At 40.5% G+C, this 12246-nt stretch overlaps 1 protein-coding gene across 1 annotated transcript; it reads left to right on the top strand.

Annotated features, from left to right (window-relative positions):
- Window positions 1-706: 706 nt before the first annotated feature.
- On the top strand, window positions 707-11934 carry LOC132862934 (AP-4 complex accessory subunit RUSC2). The gene is made up of 12 exons (XM_060895343.1): window positions 707-770; window positions 854-910; window positions 1033-2281; window positions 2379-2874; window positions 3600-4343; window positions 4424-4552; window positions 7225-7301; window positions 7543-7717; window positions 8340-8445; window positions 8530-8576; window positions 10524-11172; window positions 11250-11934. The coding sequence occupies exons 3-12, from the start codon at window positions 1127-1129 to the stop codon at window positions 11371-11373; spliced, it is 3702 nt and encodes a 1233-aa protein (XP_060751326.1). The 5' UTR covers window positions 707-770; window positions 854-910; window positions 1033-1126; the 3' UTR covers window positions 11374-11934.
- The last annotated feature ends 312 nt before the right edge of the window (window positions 11935-12246 follow it).

The raw sequence follows: 12246 nt of genomic DNA, 5'->3' as shown, positions 1-12246 counted from the left end.
AATAGTCTAAATAATTTGATCGCTAATTTGATCTTTTAATTGATCTTGTAATAAGAAATATTAGATCAATATTCAGGGTATTTTCTTTCAAGATATTATCTTGCTCAGAAAAGTTTTATTGAAGTGTATATAGTTCCATCTAAATTAGTTTTTAATGTGCAAACCTTTTTTTTTTTTGATCAGGCAATACTACAGATAATTAACAGCACCGTTTATGTTATTAAGGTTATTACCAAATTACTACCATGCTTTAACCCACTATGCATTTCTCAAAAATGAATTCTGTCCGATTTTCTGACTCTAACACCATGGAAAATAAATCCTTTTTTGTCCAAATATATATATAAATTTTTTACTCTGAGCCCAAAATAGTAATTTGTGTGCTTCCACTTATAACTGCCAGTTTGTAAGCCGGTGTGTAAATGTGTTAGCAAAACAGAGCTATCAGTGTTTCCTGTCCCGTGTCCCAGCATCATGGCTGTGTGAGTCAGCATTTCATTCCCTCACTCCGAAAGCAGACGGAGTTCTGCCTTCCACACAAGCCTCAGCAAATCAGCAAGCGTGCTCAGAGACATCGCTGATGCTGTTGCCATAGGACTGTGTAGGGCACAGAACCGCTGTGCTGAGAGACGGAGAGAGAGAGGGAGAGGGTAGAGAAAAAGAAGACTGGAGAGAAAGAAACAGTAAGTGTGGGGAGTAAGAAACCAAAGGAAGTCTGATGTAAACTAATCCTGTTATCACTTTTTCAGGGTTTTTATGCTTTTCTTCTGGTAAGTGAACATTTCAATATGATACCAGTGTTTTATGCGGTTGGATGTGTGAGTGATGGGGAAATGATTGGCGTTCACTTCAGAGTCCGAGACTCCGTGGGTTGTTGACTCTCACTTTGCAGATGGAGCTTAATGGCTAGGTGGGTTTTAATGCAATCACTAATTTTTCTGTGATCTCAGCCTAACATTTTGCCCGACATATACTTATGTCCAACGTCCTATAATATCAAACGACATATCAAGTATGCGTCTTGTTTATTAGGTATTTCTGGAGACGCAGCATGATGTAAATACAGGAAGTACTGCTTTCGCTATCTGCTCTCTTGTAACTGACTCCTGACTGCTTCTTTGAAAAAATGGCTACTTCTGATAACCCGTCTGGAGAAACCATGATTGTCCAACACATCCCTCTGGTTCATGGTCAGTCTGTGGGTTGTCATATTTATACTCCAGAACGGAGACCGAGAAGACCCTGCACTTTGAGTCTGACTCATACTATCTCACTTCCTGAAAGAGAAAACCTCCCAAATGAAGCACTGAACGATGACATCCAGGGTCGCACTAGCTGGTCCAAAGTCAACAAAAGGGCAGGAATCTCAGATCCAGGTTCTGGAAACATAAGCGGATACAACCCTACGACTCTGTATAGTCGTAACCTGTTTGTTCTTGAATTAGAAGTTAAAGAGGCTGAGAAGAATTGGGATGCATATACAAACATCCTGCATAACGACTGGAAAGAGTATCCATTTTGCCAGTATGAAAATTCAAATGGGACCAAGGAAAAGACCCTGAGGTATACCACTGCATGCAATTATAATATTAAAAATTTGGAGGGTTTTGTGAGAGACAGAAATGATGAACAAATACTTCAAGACTCAGGGCTGCGTCTTCACAGGAACAATGAAGACACCCCAGTTTTGATGGACTGTGAGGAACAAGACTGGGCTGATGAAAACAACTGTGATGGATATTTTCCTTACATAAAAAATGCCTTCTCAGATTGTGAGTCACTGAATCAAAACCAGACCAATTATATCAGTGATTCTTCTTGCAACAGCTCTGATGGGGTGTTAGTAAATTTCAGTGCTATTTATAATAAGACTAATAATGCAGTCCCTGCTACACCATATGACCTGGACAGTCCTGCAAGGCAGTCCCGAGTAACGGAGTCTGATCTTCAGGATGATGAATTCAAGCTGATTCCATGCTGGTCTCCTTGTAAAGTTGATCCAAATTGTAACATCTACCAGGCTGACTGTAACGGTTTGTCATCTCAGGAAACTTCTGATCTCACTCCATGTCAAGGCCAGCCGACCACGTACAATTATTACAAGCTGGTGACCTGTGACCTCTCATCTCAGTCTGCTGCTAGTCCGGCATGGTCCTCTTTGACAAGTTGCTCAGAAGCTCATAGCCATGGTAGCTTGACGATACCCACAGAATACTTTCTATTCAGAAAACCAGAGACAGAAGATGAGGAGGCAGTTGAAGTCAACCAAAGGGACGTCCAGGTACCATAGTCATGATATTGCAGTAGATCTTGGTTTTTCTATTTAGTTTTGTTTAATTTGCCCTGGTTTGTTTATACTGTATATTCTTCTTTCCTAGGCTGGTGAGTACATAGACGGGAATACAAGCAAAAGTACAAGGAGGATTTTGAAGGGAAAAAACAACAGAAAGACTCACTGCAAGACACAGAATGACAAACACAAAGATCAAGAACCCAGTATTTGTGAACACACTAGTGCTACACAAGTACCTCAAAGCTGGAATAAGCAACCATGTCATTCTTTACCAAACGAGGAAAATCTGCGCCGGGTGCTGAGCTGCCCAAGCCAGATAAGTGTAACTTCATCTGCACATGTTTTGAGGCAACATAAAACCTCATTTGCAGAGCTTGCGCGATTCAAAAAGAGTTTGAGAAGTCCATCAGTGGTGAAAAACAGCAAGGAAGATCCTACTTCCTCCCTCTTCTCCCAGAACATTTCACCTGTTCAAAGGAACGCTCCTTCAGGACAAAATGAAACCTTAATTACAAGCACAGCTGAAAGGGAATCTGAAATATCTGGGGGCTCTGAAACTGCTGGAAACATTCCATCATTGGGTAAGAAAGTCAACAGTGTTATTTAAGTACTTAATTTTCTGTTAGGGCAGAAAGGTAGTGAAGCAGGTTGCAGTTCCTCTTCACAGCTCCAGGGAATGATACTGTACTTCTGTTACTGTCTGTATGGAGTTTCTTTATGGTTTCTCATTCTATTTGTGTCCAAGTGGGATTCCTTCAAATGCCAGGATGTGGATTGGTAACTGTAAATTGTCCTTGATGTGAACATACAGTATGAGTGTTGCTATGTGATGTACAGGCATCCCATCCAAGGGTGTAGTATCACCTTTTACCCAAGATAGGCTCTAAATCCAAAAATATACCAACCATGATAAAGCACTTCCTGAAGATGAATAAATGAAGGAACCTGGTTGTTTTTGGGTGTACAGGTTATTGATTGAGGAAATATTTCCCCTAAACCGTAGGGTGGGCTTTCATTTACATTTACGGCATTTAGCAGACACCCTTATCCAGAGTGACTTACAACTGAGCAACTGAGGATTAAGGGCCTTGCTCAGGGGCCCAGCAGTGGCAGCTTGGTGGACCTGGGGTTCGAACCCATGACCTTCCGATCAGTAGCCCAACACCATAACCACTGAGCTACCACATCCCTCATTAAACAAGTCCTTTCATTAAACAAGGACTAATAAAGACTAGTATCTTTCAATCATTTTCAGCAATGTTAGTAGTGAAAATAATCTACCCTTTTTGTGTCTTTTATCACACAGAAGTTCCTGAATCATGCCTAGAAGTTGTGCAGTACAATAAGCCACAGAGACCTACCTCTTTACCCATCCAGCCCTTTGTACTTCAACCACCATCAGGAAAGCAAACCATCAGCGTCCTGGGCTCCCTGATAGACCATTACATGAACCACAAACATGGTTCATCCAAAAGCTCTGACCTGCCCAGCAATTTAGCAAGCTCACCTTTGGACAACTATTCTTTTGTTCATCTGGAAGCAGCCTCATGCACGGATACCTGCTCAACTTGTACCCCAACCCCGTGTGAACCTCACATTTGCCCTCATTGGGCTCCACCCATCTCACTGTCCTTCCAGTCTGACCCAGACCATAAATACAGAATAACAGCTACTGAAGAACCCAGTCTACCTGATAAGAGCCCAGAAGCAAATCATACCTGTTTAGATCAAACCTATCCAAGCCTTAATCCAAGTGAGACTGGCCAAGAAACTTTTTCCAATAAACATGTACAGAGCTTCCATGCTGAGCAATTTGGGTCTCATCGGACATCTCCAAAGTTTATAGCACCAGAAACAAGACCGCAAGATGAGCTTGTTTATCCTTATTATAGTTCATCTCCAGCTATTACCTCAGTGACTTCCCTGACCTCTGTCACATCCTTTATTATTCCTGGTGCTGGGCAAAGCAGCTCAGATGCTGTTCTTCAAGCCCACACGACTCAGGATCTCAACACCACTGCCTTTGCCTTTGGACCAAAAAAGCCACACTGTAAGATTTTATTTACAATTTTTAAAAGATACAATAAATATAGTTTTGTATATTTTAGTTATCCTGCAATGTATGTACAGGCTTCCTGGAGAAAGAACAGCATCAGCATGGTGACTCATCCTCTCTAGCTGATAGACCACCTGAAGAGTTTTGCTCATCACCAGATCCCTCCACTAAATTTCTTCCTATTGATCTGCTGCAGAGGAAAGGTGAGATGAGGAAACATTTTAATCCTGATGGGTATGATCTCTTATATTAGGATTTTATTGTTTTTGAGAACAAAGCATTTGATGTTCCGAACCTCCCATTTTTATTATTAAGCGTATATACAAAACTCAAATGTTTCATGTTTGAGGTTTTCAATTGCTGCAGCAATAACTTTATCATGCATTCATTCATCTTCTGTAACTGCATTACCCTGGTCCAAAACGAGCTCAATCCAGAGTGAACCTCGGAAACGGTGGACAGAAGGCACAGGGACTGCAAACATTTAATACTCCTCTATACTGACAGTCCCCTGAGTTCAGGACAAATCCAAGGGCTCTAGAGGTTTGATGTCAGTAATTAATAAACAAAAACTGTAATCGTTATAATGTTGCTGCATACAATCTATCTATCTATCTATCTATCTATCTATCTATCTATCTATCTATCTATCTATCTATCTATCTATCTATCTATCGTCTGTATTATCCTGATGTGGCGTATTGATGCAGTATTTCTTGTCTGACAGAGAGACAGACTCAAATTTCGCTGCAGGCTCTGGTCTCTACTTCCCTGTTGGTGCTTGTGACCTACTTTTTAACTCACACTTGCTTGGACTGACTAATGAACTGTGTGTTTGTGAGTGTGTGTGTGTGTGTGTGTGTGTGTGTGTGTGTGTGTGTGTGTGTGTGTGCTCACTGTGAGCACACTAATACTCTTTTTTTTTGGGATCCTTAACAATGCCATTCAGCTTCCTTGAAGTTGTCTTTCAGCCTCTTTAGATTATTTTATAGATTATTTATTATTTTATTTATTATATTATGAGATTTTTTTTAAGATTAATACTATAAGATACTATAAGATACATATAGTAAACATACATTATAGTCACAAATTCTCCATCAGTGCGAGTTCTGGTTCCTAGCTCAGCACTGCTTGCTTTTTAGTTCACTCCATGCGGCCTTTGTTTACATTCTGTCCTCCCTCCGTCTGTGTCCTGCCATCGGTTTATTATCAGATTGTGTTCACCTTTTCTTCTTAATTCAAGTAATTAGTTTGTCTATATAAACTCTGCTGATTCTTCTTTTGTTTTTTCATATCTTCTTTTCAGTTTTAAGGTGTTATTAGTCTGTTAAGTCTGAGCCTTATTTCCTGTTCCTTTTTTTTTTTTGTATGTATGTGCTTGTTTTGTACGGAAGCGTATTGCATTCACTTGAGTAAAAAAAAATCTACTCTGTTTTTCTGAATTAACGACTTAATATTTCAGGAAAAAAAAATTTTTGCTCTGTTTTTCTGAATTAACGACTTACTTATCTCAAAATTATGAGATAATTTTTCAGGAAAGAAAAATTTTTTGCTCTGTTTTTCTGAATTAACGACTTAATGTGGATTGCGTGGAAGTAAACATGTCCCGCCTTTCAAGTTTAATCCGGTTTTATTTTACTTTGGGTTTGAGACATTGGGAGATACGGCTGTCTTTAATTAATATAAATGGTGTTGTTATTAGTGCATCAACTTTGCGCAGACACCTCAAGACTTTGCGCCTGTTCAGACGAAAAGAACATTCTGATCTACTTGACGTTGCTGTGTTTCTATATCAGTTGAACCGATATGGTATGCTTCACGGTAGCCGTATCACCATTCGTGAAAACCCGTCGATTGCACCATTCATGCAGATCCCATATGGTTTGAGTTTATCATATGAATCAACATGCCATAAAAAGTTCGGGCCTGGATTATGATACAAACGTCGCCGAAGACGATTCCGGCGCCTCAGTTGCACTCCATGGAGATCCAGTATTTTCAACAATTGCCTGATTGTCTCTTGTGTCACCACATAACCAGTCTGAATGCATTTCAGATGCATCATCTTATATCCGTGAAGCATACCATATCGGTTCAACTGATTAAACTTGAAAGGCGGGACATGTTTACTTCCATGCAATCCACATTAAGTCGTTAATTCAGAAAAACAGAGCAAAAAAATTTTTTTCCTGAAAAATTATCTCATAATTTTGAGATAATTAAGTCGTTAATTCAGAAAAACAGAGCAAAATTTTTTTTTTCCTGAAAAATTATCTTATAATTTTGAGATAAGTAAGTCGTTAATTCAGAAAAACAGAGCAAAAAAATTTTTTTCCTGAAAAATTATCTCATAATTTTGAGATAAGTAAGTCGTTAATTCAGAAAAACAGAGCAAAATTTTTTTTTTCCTGAAAAATTATCTTATAATTTTGAGATAAGTAAGTCGTTAATTCAGAAAAACAGAGCAAAAAAATGTTTTTCCTGAAAAATTAAGTCGTTAATTCAGAAAAACAGAGTAGATTTTTTTTTACTCAAGTGAATGCAATACGCTTCCGTAGTTTTGTCCTCTCGCCGTTTCTTCCTCATTTCCTAATTGTGGCTTATACTATTGTTTGTTTTGACAACTGCCATAGGCAAATATTACGATGATCAGATTTGCCCTAATAAACAACAAGCTGAAAATTACTCTATTGCTCTATTAAACAAATTTATATATATGCTATATATACTGTATATAAAAAAAGTTTATTGTATGTATTATAAAACAACATATTTTTAAAGTATAATAAGACTGCTGTATTTGTCAGGAAGTGGATTAAAAATTTTAAAGAGCACATATTAACTGTCTCGCTCTCTGCTTTGCTTCCTTTAGACCTGCTGAAATCTCTGAGCGTAGCAGTGGAATTGATCACAGCACACTTTAGCTCCTGCACAGACCCTAATGAGAAGGTAGTATCTGGAGAACAGTGATATAATTCAGCAAAGTCTTTTTTATTTATTTATTTTTTAAAGCAAAACCTCACCTATGAATTTAGCCTCAAGCGATACCACACGTATCCCACTGAGATCCAATTAGCACCGCTTTATCTTGATCCGAGGTGTCGTTCCAGTCTAGCAGTTAATTAAATGTGTTAATGAAAACAGTTCTATGTGACTTCATATAATGGACTATGTTGTAATCTGATCACAGTTTAGACTGGGAAACAGCTCGCTGTGCCCCCAAATCAGTCAACTGGTCCTAGATCAGCTTTGCCCTGCTTTCCGGAACATTCTCCAGGATGGACTGAGGCCCTTTAAGCTGGATTTGATTGTTGGACAACGCAGTAATAAGCCGTGGAGCGTGGTGGAGGCATCTACGCAGCCAGGTTTGTGACTGCTAGTCAAATTTAAGTTCTTATTTTTATGCAAAGCACTCACTCACTCACTCACTCACTCACTCTGTCATTTTCTACCACTTATCCGAACTACCTCGGGTCACGGGGAGCCTGTGCCTATCTCAGGCGTCATTGGGCATCAAGGCAGGATACACCCTGGACGGAGTGCCAACCCATCGCAGGGCACACACACACACACTCTCATTCACTCACACAATCACACACTACGGACAATTTTCCAGAGATGCCAAGCAACCTACCATACATGTCTTTGGACCGGGGGAGGAAACCGGAGTACCCGGAGGAAACCCCCGAGGCACGGGGAGAACATGCAAACTCCACACACACAAGGCGGAGGCAGGAATCGAACCCCCAACCCTGGAGGTGTGAGGCGAACATGCTAACCACTAAGCCACCGTGCCCCCTATGCAAAGCACCTTCCACTTAAATATTAAATGTGCTTCTTCAAATACATTGGTAATAGGTAAATAAACCTTTAAATGGATGGCAAAAATCAAAATATAAAAGACTCGGCGGAATGTCTCTGAGGAGCGATGCAGGGGGCCAAGTACCGTATGTGCTTGAGTTTATAAACTCTTTTTTTTTTTTCCAGGCCCATCCACACGCATGCTGCACAGCCTGGTCTCAGTTGTTAAGAAGTGCTCAATGTTGACCAACCACAGCTTGAGGCTTAATGCCTTCTTTTTAGGTCTTCTGAAGTAAGTCTTACTACAGAACATATATTTAACTTTTAGTACAAATGAAACAAATTGCTCTGTAGTAATAATAATATTTTTTCACAGCTTGTCTGCTTTGGAGTCATGGTTCCGGCACTTGTACACCTGTGTAGGTAAGAGCTTAGTGCTCTGTTTGCAACTTGGAAAAAGCGCTGGATGTCCCAATGTCAGGATTTTAGATTATCTAACTACATACACTGAACAAAATTATAAACACAACACTTTTGTTTTTGCCCCTATTTTTCATGAGCTGAAGTCAAAGATCTAAGACTTTTTCTGTGTACACAAAAGGCCTGTTTCTCTCAAATATTGTTCACAAATCTGTCTAAATCTGTGTTAGTGAGCACTTCTCCGTTGCTGAGATAATCCATCCACCGTAAAGGTGTGACATATGAAGATGCTGATTAGACAGCATGATTATTGCACAGTGTGCCTTTGGCTGGCCACAATAAAAGCCCACTCTAAAATGTGCGATTTTTATCACACAGCACGATACCACAGATGTCGCAAGTTTTGATGGAGCGTGCAATTGGCATGCTGACTGCAGGAATATCCACCATAGCTGTTGCCCGTGAATTGAATGTTCTTTTCTCTAGTATAAGCCATCTCCAAAGGCGTTTCAGATAATTTGGCAGTACAGCCAACCGGACTCACAACCGCAGACCACGTGTAACCACAACAGCCCAGGACCTCCACATCCAGCATCTTCACCCTCCAAGATCATCTGAGACCAGCCACACAGACAGCTGCTGCAACAATCGGTTTGCATAACCAAAGAAATTCTGCACAATCTGTCAGAAACTGTCTCAGGGAAGCTCATCTGCATGCTCATCGTCCTCATCGGGGTCTCGACCTGACTGTAGTTTGTCGTTGTAGCTGACTTGAGTGGGCAAATGCTCACATTTGATGGCGTCTGACACTTTGGAGAGTTGTTCCCTTCATGGATGAATCCCGGTTTTCACTGTACAAGGCATATGGCAGACATGTGGGTGAGCAGTTTGCTGATGTCAACGTTGTGGATCGAGTGGCCCATTGTGGCGGTGGGGTTATGGTATGGGCAGGCATATGTTATGGACAACAAACACAGGTGCATTTTGAATGCACAGAGATACCGTGATAAGATCCCATTGTTGTGTCATTCTTCCATGACCATCACCTCATGTTGCAGCATGATAATGCACGGCCCCATGTTGCAAGGATCTGTACCTAATTCCTGGAAGCTGAAAACATCCCAGTTCTTCCATGGCCAGCATACTCACCGGACATGTCACCCATTGAGCATGTTTGAGATGCTCTGGATCAGTGTTTATGACATTGTGTTCCAGTTCGCACAGCCATTGAAGAGAAGTGGACCAACATTTCACAGGCCACAGTCAACAACCTGATTAACTCTATGCGAAGGAGATGCCCCCCCCAATACAGTAAAACTGTACATTTTAGAGTGGCGTTTTATTGATGTCTTTTATTGATGTCTTTTATTGATGTCTTGATATTCCACACCTGTGGTAGCCTAGTGGTTATGGTGTTGGACCACTAATCAGGAATCGATTCCCAGGTCCACCAAGCAGCCTCTGCTGGGCCCCTGAGCAAGGCCCTTAACCCTCAATTGCTCAGATTTGTAAAATGAAATCAAATGTGTGTTGCTCTGGATAAGGGCATCTGGCAAATGCTGTAAACAACATACTGTACTTTGAAAACCAAACATCTTTTTTTTTTTTCTTTTTTTTTTTTTTTTAATTCTTGTTTGGTTTGCCTTAATCGAGCTGAAATTTGCAATACAAACACAGATGAGCTTTCCTGTTACCCACAAATAACTCTCCTGGCTTAGTTAAAACTATACACTAAACATTCCTGCTGTGCACGGGGCTAATTTCAGGGCTGTAAATTTGTCAAACAAATGATCATTATAAAATAACTAGACAAATGTGTTACATGTTAATATTGGAAATTACAGTTTGTCTAAAGTATCTTTAAATGATATAACCATTTGTTTAGAGACTTTACAGACAGCTCCTTTAAAATGATTTGATCCAAATGTTCTTTATCATTTTCTATCACAGATGTGATTGCAGAGTACTACCACCCCTGGGCTTTCCTGGCCTTGTCCCAGGATCCGGTGTGTAAATCTGTCTTTCAGGAGCTCCTCCTCCTGATCCAGCCACTCTCTGAGTTGCCATTTGACCTCCATTTGCTCTCTGAGTCAAGGCTCCAAAGGAGACAGGAGCAAAATCAGCCATCCATCCAACAGTCAAGCTTTCTTGCTGTGTCTGGCTGCTCATTTCTAAAGATGCCTAACAGGCAAAACAGTGATGGACAACCAGAAAGATCTAAATTGAAGGAGAAAAGAGAACCACGTGTACCACACCAGATGGAAATCCATAACTGTGCAGTTACAGTTTCTATACCGTCCACTCGAGAAGCTGAGCAGATATCATCTGTTGGTTCAAAAAAGAAGCATGCTGGATGGTGGCTGAGCCATACACCCTTCACTGAACGTGTGATGGAAGCAGATTGCTTTGTTCCACTCGGACGGCATGATGAGACATCGGTGGAAAATGATGTCAGAAGAAAAGAAGAGTTCTCACTGAGGACGGATCAGGTAAAACCATCAAAGGAGCTACGTTGGGCCCGATTATTTGGTTCTGGAATCGGCAGTCCCGTGGCAGTAGAGAAGGCAGAAGGAAGCATCAAGCAAACCCAGACAATAAGGTCAGTACCAAGACAGAATTTTAAATTAAAACTCATGAGTTGTGCATAGTTGAGCTTGCAGATTTTTTTTTCTGCAGATCACCTTCACACTGGCTCCAGCTTGGAGCATTGAAGATGGACCAGCTGGCACAATCCTTGTGGAGCACGAGCAGAACCTCATTCCCAATGACACAAATTCAACCCAGTGATGATTCTCATTAAATCTACATGGACATGAAGAAGTGTGAAAAGAAGCACAAACTCCTAAAAGCACAATTAACCTAAAGTGGTATTTTACTGATCTTTGGTTTTTCCACAAAAACAAAAAAAATGCAGAATCTGCTGTCAGTATTGAAACTTACTGTACTGTATATAGCCATGTAGGTTATTCATCATTTTCTGCCAGTTAATACTCAATATTTCCAATAATATTTCCTCAATATTATGGAAATATTCCAAAGCAGATTTTTTTTTAACCTATCGAAGTGGGTAGTAAAGGTCACTGCACCACTAGTGCATATTTAACATATAAAAACAATTACCACTTTTAAACATCATCATCATTTATAGGTTTAAACAATGTAGAGTTCATGAACTGACAAAAATATATTAAAGATTAGAGATTAAAGATCAATATTAAAGGGGCGGAAAATTCCAGAGTAATTTGTGTTATTATGTTGTTATTATAAGTAGTGTTCTGAAATTGAAATAATTTTGGACTTTCTTTTTAACATTTTTGAAAGTGAAGATTTCTTTTAGTGGGCACGGTGGCTTAGTGGTTAGTACGTTCGCCTCACACCTCCAGGGTTGGGGGTTCGATTCCCGCCTCCACCTTGTGTGTGTGGAGTTTGCATGTTCTCCCCGTGCCACGGGGGTTTCCTCCGGGTACTCCGGTTTCCTCCCCCGATCCAAAGACATGCATGGTAGGTTGATTGGCATCTCTGGAAAATTGTCCGTAGTGTGTGATTGCATGAGTGAATGAGAGTGTGTGTGTGTGCCCTGCGATGGGTTGGCACTCCGTCCAGGGTGTATCCTGCCTTGATGCCTGATGACGCCTGAGACAGGCACAGGCTCTCCGTGACCCGAGGTAGATCG

Source organism: Tachysurus vachellii, chromosome 20, assembly GCF_030014155.1.
Source record: "Tachysurus vachellii isolate PV-2020 chromosome 20, HZAU_Pvac_v1, whole genome shotgun sequence".
Lineage (NCBI taxonomy): Eukaryota > Metazoa > Chordata > Actinopteri > Siluriformes > Bagridae > Tachysurus > Tachysurus vachellii.
The sequence above is the reverse complement of the archived record's forward strand: the minus strand, read 5'-3'. Positions and strand labels throughout refer to the sequence as shown.